The following is an 8777-nucleotide window of genomic DNA, read 5'->3' as shown; positions in this document are numbered from 1 at the left end:
ACAAAGAGATATATTTTTATAAACCTGTGTTGTGTTTGCAATTGTTTGATATCCATGAGAGCAGAGTATTTTTGTGAATTATTTGAACAAAATATCAAAAATTTAAACAATAAAGACAATTTTTCACAGCCTTCTTTGCTCATATTTACCAAGGGTGCCAATATTAGTGGAGGGCGCTGTAGATACGTTATTGGTCCTGAGAGAAATTGCAGTGTTACAGTAGTGGTAAAAAACAAACATTATCAGATATCATAAATACAATGAAAAAAATGTGAAACAAAGAAGTATAGTGCATAAACAAAACAAACAACAATAATCTAGCCATGCTAACACAATTATACCATCCATCCATGTCCAAAACATAAATAATGTCCATCCTGTGTTGGTTCCTTTCCACTGATGGACAGGGTAGCTTCAGGACTTGACAGATATAATTACAGTCAGTAATTGTATACTGTATACAGTATGACTTATGAGTGGAATCGATGTAGCTGCGCATTTCCTGCGCAGAGATGATAATCAGAAACGCACTCCGTCAGCGAACGTTGGTTAAAGAGCTTTTTTGTCCTTCATCGCAATCCGTAGCTGAGAAAGCTGCAAACTTTATGCGCAGGCAGAGCGCTGGAGGAAGTTATTAATCTCTAGTTTTGTGTTCATTTGTTGAACTTTCATGTCGGGGTTTATTAAGTAGGAAAGCAAGCAGAATAATCCTGCGCTCTGCTGTAAATGTTGCGGCTTGACACTTTGTTCTAGGCTTGAGGATTGTTTTGTCCAGTCGTCCTTTCACTTGTTCAGCATCAGATACAGTGGAGAAGAGGAATGAAGGAGCTGCTGGGGTGAAGAATAAACCTGATTATATGTGCGGTAAGTTTGACAGAGATTACAGAGAGACTCGTGATCCTTACTGAGAATTAATCATCAGGTCTAATTTATTACAGACAGCCGGAGTGAAGGATTATTTTTGTCCTTTGTTTTGTTTTTGCACATATGGCTAACACAAAGCTAGCTTGTGTTCAGTTAGTGTAAAAAAAAAAAAAATCAGTTTTTTAAAATTTATTTATTTAGTACTTTTTTGAAACCAGATTAAAAAATTGCCAACATGAAGTCTCATGTGCTTGGCTCATTTTCTCAATTTAATATATACAAAAGGACAAGTTGACTTTTTATTACTTCATTATGACTTAAAAATAACGCAGATTTCAAAAGTGGTGAAATATCAATATATCCCTGCTATCTGCTTTAAACAAAAAATCCAACATTAGGTGTTACCAACCAATTTATTCTGTTACCAACATGTCTTATTGAGGTGTAACTGTATCCGGATTTAAACCCATGGGCGTGGCGTAAACCCGAAGCCCCGCCCACACCCCAAAATGAACCCACTCCCATTTTGTCCCCAGAAACACTGGACAAACTTACTGTGTTTACACTCACGGCCAAAATGTAGAATAAAGCACAAGATTTACTTCAGTATATAATTTAATTGCCTTTAAAATATACTTATGAAGTGTAATATTTTAATAAAGTAAAAAGTGTGAGGGGAAAAAAAACAGTTGGTTGATGTACACTGTTAGGATTTGTGAATCCCCGGGTTACAATTCTTAAGAGAGAAAGCAGATTTACATTTATTCATTTAGCGGACGCTTTTATCCAAAGCGACTTACAAATTAGGAAATACATGCAAAGCGATATATCAAGCGGAGAACAATTCAAGTAGTGCTTTGAGACCTGCACACACTCCCCCCAGACAGGTCGTGAGTCATTACTTGTGTTCTCAAGGCTAACACAAAAAAACAATCTGTATGTGTTAAGGTGAGACAAGAAGAGGCCCCCCTAATGGCTGCTTGATTGTGAATTTTCTCCTTTCTCGAGCGAGCTGGTTCTGGTCAGACACCGTTTCTGTCTACTGGCATGAATCCACTGGGGTTGAGAGTCAGTGAGTACGGCCGTGAGAGCGATGGCTATCACCGTTGTGGGAGGTCCAATGGCGGCTTCTCCAACCTTCCTGGGGTTGAGGATTTTCTAATACTGTATCACCTGGTGAAAAGGGGAGTAGGTTTCTCTGCAGGTAAAGGGAGAGAAGCAAAAATATTACCAGGCACTTTTTTCAATTAACACTTGAGTGTAATCGCCGACAATCACGTCCAGGTCTTCTGTAAAAGAAACACCAGGGTTAGCTTTAGTCCACGGGGTTGGAACTGGTCTGCCCATTATGATTTCAAAAGGAGATCATTGAGACTGTGCCCTGTGATGGATTGGCACCCTGTCCAGGGTGTACCCTGCTTCGTACCCAATGCTCCCTGGGAGAGGCTCCAGGTTTCCCCGTGACCCTGAAAAGGATAAAGCGGTATAGAAGATGGATGGATGGATCATTGAGACTTTGGATTTGGGGTCATGGATGTGAGGAGAGGAGAGGATGAGCCCTCTTTGGCAGCAGCTCACTTAGCCATCTCATCCGCCAAACAATTACCAACCTGCACAAAAGGTGCGGCAACGTTTAACTCGGCATGAGCGCAATAGTTATGAGAGTTAGAGGGTGTGACGGTAGTGGAGTCAGCTGTACTTCCTGAATAATTGTCAGTTTGAGTGCTATCACTGGTTAAGACCGACCACTTCCACCCATGTCTAATGATTTATATACCGAACAAATAACACACAACAAAGACAGCAGGAAGGTGCAGAGTGGAGGTAAAGGATTGTTAAACAGCAGGATTATCAGAGAATTATTATTATTTTTTTTTTTAAAAATCAGTATAACGCGCGACTGAGACAGACTCTGGTTATCCTCCTATTTCAAAAGTAATGTCTTTATACAGAATTAATGGGAGGTCGTATAAGACAGGATAAGATGAAAGCACATTCACATTTCAGTTCATAGCACTTTTAACACTGTCACAAAGCATATTAAAGAAATATATATGTACAGTATCTCACAAAAGTGAGTACACCCCTCACATTTTTGTAAATATTTGATTATATTTTTTAATGTGACAACACTGAAGAAATAACACTTTGCTACAATGTAAAGTAGTGAGTGTACAGCTTGTATAACAGTGTAAATTTGCTGTCCCCTCAAAATAACTCAACACACCGACATTAATGTCTAAACCGCTGGCAACAAAAGTGAGTACACCCTTAAGTGAAAATGTCCAAATTGGGCCCAATTAGCCATTTTCCCTCCCCAGTGTCATGTGACTTGTTAGTGTTACAAGGTCTCAGGTGTGAATGGGGAGCAGGTGTGTTAAATTTGGTGTCATCGCTCTCACACTCCCTCATACTGGTCACTGGAAGTTCAACATGGCACCTCATGGCAAAGAACTCTCTGAGGATCTGAAAAAAAGAATTTTTGCTCTACAGAAAGATGGCCTAGGCTATAAGAAGATTGCCAAGACCCTGACACTGAGCTGCAGCACAGTGGCCAAGTCCATACAGCGGTTTAACAGGACAGGTTCCACTCAGAACAGGCCTCGCCATGGTCGACCAAAGAAGTTGAGTGCACGTGCTCAGTGCCATATCCAGAGCTTGTCTTTGGGAAATAGACGTATGAGTGCTGCCAGCATTGCTGCAGAGGTTGAACGGGTGGGGGGTCAGCCTGTCAGTTCTCAGACCATACGCCGCATACTGCATCAGATTGGTCTGCATGGCTGTCTTCCCAGAAGGAAGCCTCTTCTAAAGATGATGCACAAGAAAGCCCGCAAACAGTTTGCTGAAGACGAGCAGACTAAGGACATGGATTACTGGAACCATGTCCTGTGGTCTGATGAGACCAAGATTAACTTATTTGGTTCAAATAGTGTCAAGCGTGTGTGGCGGGAACCAGGTGAGGAGTACAAAGACAAGTGTGTCTTGCCTACAGTCAAGCATGGTGGTGGGAGTGTCATGGTCTGGGGCTGCATGAGTGCTGCCGGCATTGAGGAGCTACAGTTCATTGAGGGAACAATGAATGCCAACATGTACTGTGACATACTGAGGCAGAGCATGATCCCCTGGCTTCGGAGACTGGGCCGCAGGGCGGTATTCCAGCATGATAATGACCCCAAACACACCTCCAAGATGACCACTGCCTTGCTAAAGAAGCTGAGGGTGAAGGTGATGGACCAAACCCAATTGAGCATCTGTGGGGCATCCTCAAACAGAAGGTGGAGGAGCACAAGGTCTCTGACATCCACCAGCTCCGTGATGTCATCATGGAGGAGTGGAAGAGGACTCCAGTGGCAACCTGTGAAGCTCTGGTGAACTCCATGCCCAAGAGGGTTAAGGCAGTGCTGGAAAATAATGGTGGCCACACAAAATATTGCCACTTTGGGCCCAATTTGGACATTTTCACTTAGGGGTGTACTCACTTTTGTTGCCAGCGGTTTAGACATTAATGGCTGTGTGTTGCGTTATTTTGAGGGGACAGCAAATTTACACTGTTACACAAGCTGTACACTCACTACTTTACATTGTAGCAAAGTGTCATTTCTTCAGTGTTGTCACATGAAAATATATAATCAAATATTTACAAAAATGTGAGGGGTGTACTCACTTTTGTGAGATACTGTATATGTGATAACCCCAGCCGTGCTGATATTCAGTATAACCACACGATTGCGAGTGCGATATTGCTTAATACAACAATTCTATAAACAAGAAATTAAAATGGTGTGAGTGACATTTTGGACACAGTATGGCCAAATGTTTTCTTTACTTTTGCTCTGCTAGCAGAAATAGATCCTGAAGAAGCTGTCTAGCTCAAGTTTGTACATTTGTACATTCCTGTTAAAGGTGCTTCCGGTAAAATCGGCGTCCTTTCTTCCTTTTCGTCTCCGTCGGACAAGCTTTCATATTTTAAGTCAAAAGTTATATTCCTGAAAAGTATCATTTGCCATTTCTGCTGATGATGTCGCTAACTCTGCTGTAGTAACGGTTTACGTAGCGAACACGGACGAGCGGATTGATACGGACGAGCGGATTGATGCACACAGGCTGCGTTCGAAATCGCATTCTGTGACAGAACCCACTGCGTTCGCTTCGGTGATACTGTACGTATTGATCAGTACTGTAGCATGAATACAATCCGGATGTTTTTACATTTACATTTGGCAGACACCCTTATCCAGACAAATACATTTATCTCATTTATACATCTGAGCAGCTGAGGGTTAAGGGCCTTGCTCAAGGACCCAACAGTGGCAGCTTGGCGGTGCTGGGGTTTGAACTCATGACCTTCTGAGCAGTAGCCCAAACATCTTAACCGCTGAGCCACCACCTCTCTCGGGATTAAAACTACATTCACCATGTTGGTCATGTGACCTACAACTTAAAAAGAGCCGACGTTCTGTCATTCTGACAGCTCTTCTGCACCAGTCCCATTGCCTTATGGGATAGCGCAGTGTCCAGAATCTCGGCAGAAGCAGTAGGTCATCCAGGTATTTCTCACCTACTGTTTTATGAATACTGGCAATTCGGACATCCTACCCCTTCGGTGTACTGCTTTTTGCCTACTGGATAGTAGGGTAGTAGGGATGTTCGGACGCAGCCACAGTGAAATGTCACAGTGCGGTTGTTGTAAATATAAGCAGTCATGGACTGATACTTGACCAATCAGATTAGTGGACCGGAACTAACTTGTGTATCATCCAAGTTAACTTTGACCAGAGTTTCAATTTACAAGACATGCATGTGTTTGCTATGAACCACTAATCAGTCCGTATAGGCCTTCTTGGAGCTTTTTTGTGATTGTCGCGGCCAAAAACGCTTGATTTGGCTGCGGCTTTTTTCAAAATTTTCGCAGTTTTTTGAGCTCTTTTTTTTTTTGGCGGAAAACGACTTGAATTGGTGAAATTGCAATTGCGGGAAATAGTGTTGCACGGTCATTCGCAGTGATGTTTCTGGGAAAACGAGACCTTTTAGCTGTACTCATGTTCGATGCACGTGAATCGAAGAGGGCTTCGGCTGAACGCTCGTTGCGATGACGGAAATTGCCGGAGGGACTAATAAAATAAGTACGTTGTTTGATGATTGACTTACAAGCAATGAACAGGCTGAAAATCAGTGAAACTGCTCATACACACATTGACTCATTGGGTTTAACCGCTTTGTAGGTGTTGATGACTGACTGTAGCCCGTGTGGTGGTGTGTGCAGTTTGTCAGCCCCACGTCACGTTGGAGAGAAATGACAGAAGTGCGATGCAGAAAAGCGGGTGAGAAGGACGGGGCGGAGTCTGAAGTGCACCATGAGGAAGGGAACGGATTAGAAGGTAACCAGCTAAAAGTTCTGGAAATGGTTATAGAAGAGTTTTCTTTATTTATGATTTATTCTGATTTTAAATTGAATACACATAATTGTTTATTCTTTATTATTTATTAGTATTTACTGTTTTTAAATCATATTTATTGTTATATTTTACTTTATTATATATATATATATATATATACACACACACACACACACATTATTATATTTTACTCCTTATTTGTGTGTGTGTATATATGTGTGTGTGTGTGTGTGTGTGTATGTATGTGTATATATAGATGTGTATATATGATGTAAGCAAGATTTCCCTCAAGTCTGCAGATATAAGAAAATCATATATATGTATATGTGTATATGTGTGTGTGTGTGTGTGTCTGTATATATAACATTTTTTTTGTAATTTATAAAGTCCCCGTGAAGCGTTGCTCGATGTGTTGACGATAATTTCCACTGAAGCAGGAAGTCAGAAAGGGACTTTATCGAGTTTACCTTTTTAAATAGCCAATAGCGTTTAGCCTACCTCGCAGCCCGAGCTAAGCCGTACTTGTCGGTTTCCGGGACACTTCAGATTGTAGAGAGCATTTGATTGGACAGAAAATCTGACGAGAAGCTCAAGTGCAAGATGATGTCATCAGAGAGACTGTACATTTTGAATGCGTATCTCTTCTAAATGCGAATTTTTGTCAGTCTTTTGTTGCGCACTAGCTTATAGATAACCTTAAGGCTGACGTATTCACACTAAAAGCTACCAAACGTTCATTTTGATTTCATGGAGACTTTAAGTTTAAGAAATAATACGAGCTTTTAGCTGCCAGGTTTTATCATTATACACACTGTACATTGAAATGAAATGACGTTTGGCTCAATTTAACTCTTGCTACGTAAAATAGTAGAATAAAAATGCTCTTTTTTTTATATGCTGTGACGTCACTGTTCTCACGCGATCGTGGTGTTGTGTAACGTGTTAAAGGTGTCGTGAGGGATGAAGATGGTTGTGACGGTATGGGAACAGGCTCTGCTGTAAATGAAGGCGCGGAGAGCGGAGCAGCCGAGGACACGATCGCAGTCGCGGACGATGCGAGAACGGACGCAGGCCAGACGGAGTCTCCGTCTCCTGCTGCAGAGGAGGAGATGAAGGAAGAGCAGGACACCAACTCCAGCACAACTTCAGCCAAGACAACAACGAAGAGCAGCAAATGTGAGGATTTTACTCTGTTTTTCGAGCTTAGTGTCGCTTTGTTTTGTTTGTTAGAATTGTTTGCACGCGTCATCCAAGCTGTTTGTTCATCTTAGAGCGTTTCTGTTCCGATTTTCTGTCTTGTTTCGTTGGGATTTGATAGTCTAATCCTCAGCTGCCGCCCAGCTGTCCACAAACTACAGAGCATCTGATATGTTTTGTACAGTTTTCTGGCGGCGAGCTTCGGGATCTTGCAGATTGTGATCTGATTTGTGAGGCTGGTTTCAGCTGTTTTATATGAAAAGGCCATTTCATTTCAATTCAGTTTTATGTCTGTGTAATCTGTTTTACCCATTGTCGCAGATCAGCTTTATTTGAATCCAGATGTAGATTTTTACATGCACAGATCTTTAGCTTGTCCAAGTGGGGCAAAATCGAGGATCAGAATGAATCATCAGATCCAGCATTTGACTGACCATACGAGCAGATTTTCTTATATTATATCTGCAGACTTGAGGGAAATCTTGCTTACATCATTACATGTAACTCCAGGGTTTAAAAAAAAAAAAAAAAAAAAGCTGTTAAAGATGGAATTCTTTGAACTGTTTTCAGTCCTGTGATTTATATCTATAGCTCTGAAGCACTCATTGTGTCATTTTCCCGCTGAAAACCGCCACAACAAAGCATGAAAACATACTATCTTCAAGATCCTGAAGCCCGTGGCCAGAAAAATGTCCAAAAATGTATCGGCTGCTCTGTAGCTCGTGGGCGGAGCATGTGAGGATGAGACAGGAACCAGCACACAGAAGCGCCATCCAATCAGATTGCAGCATTAAAGATGCTAAAGCTTGTGACCAGAAAAGTGAGCCATGAGGCTGAGACTAGAATTAAATTACTCGCATAACATGCTTGAAAGTCCACAATGGTGAATAATTACTAGCTGTATGTGACGCTTTCACAAAAAAACATATGCATGTTAGACACACTCCCAACCCTACACACTGCACCTGCTTCCTGTGGTAAGCAGTAAGCGTTTACACACACTTCTGTCATTCACAGAAGCTGCATTAACTTACTGGAAACTGATGTACAGTACAGTGACATGCTGCGAGCTGTAATCAGAGGTGTGTTTACTTTTGGAGCTGTTCGAACTCACACTACTGATCATGATGCTGTCGCTCTGAAATAAAGAGAACATGTTAATGCAATATTAATCGATTTGACCGTACTCACACATTACAGTCAAATACACACACAGCAACACACAGTTCTTTTACACAGGTATTAGGACTGTGACCTTTTTTTTTTTTTGACAAAACACAAAACGGTTTAATAAAATTGTTTCATATATAAGTTTTTTTC

The 8777-nt window shown here is 41.4% G+C and overlaps 1 protein-coding gene across 2 annotated transcripts in view; it reads left to right on the top strand.

Annotated features, from left to right (window-relative positions):
- Positions 1-568: 568 nt before the first annotated feature.
- Positions 569-8777, top strand: part of LOC128618192 (probable C-mannosyltransferase DPY19L4) — a 28169-nt gene continuing 19960 nt past the window's right edge. The window contains exons 1-3 of one of the 2 annotated variants that reach the window (XM_053641696.1): positions 569-864; positions 6128-6242; positions 7209-7436. In XM_053641696.1, coding sequence (XP_053497671.1) covers positions 6158-6242; positions 7209-7436 — 313 coding nt within the window. In that variant the 5' untranslated portion in view covers positions 569-864; positions 6128-6157. Of the gene's footprint in view, positions 865-6086; positions 6243-7208; positions 7437-8777 lie in introns of both variants that reach the window. The other variant, XM_053641695.1, reaches the window with a different exon arrangement.

Source organism: Ictalurus furcatus, chromosome 14, assembly GCF_023375685.1.
Source record: "Ictalurus furcatus strain D&B chromosome 14, Billie_1.0, whole genome shotgun sequence".
NCBI classification, from domain to species: Eukaryota; Metazoa; Chordata; class Actinopteri; order Siluriformes; family Ictaluridae; genus Ictalurus; species Ictalurus furcatus.
This window is presented reverse-complemented; position numbering and strand designations above follow the sequence as displayed.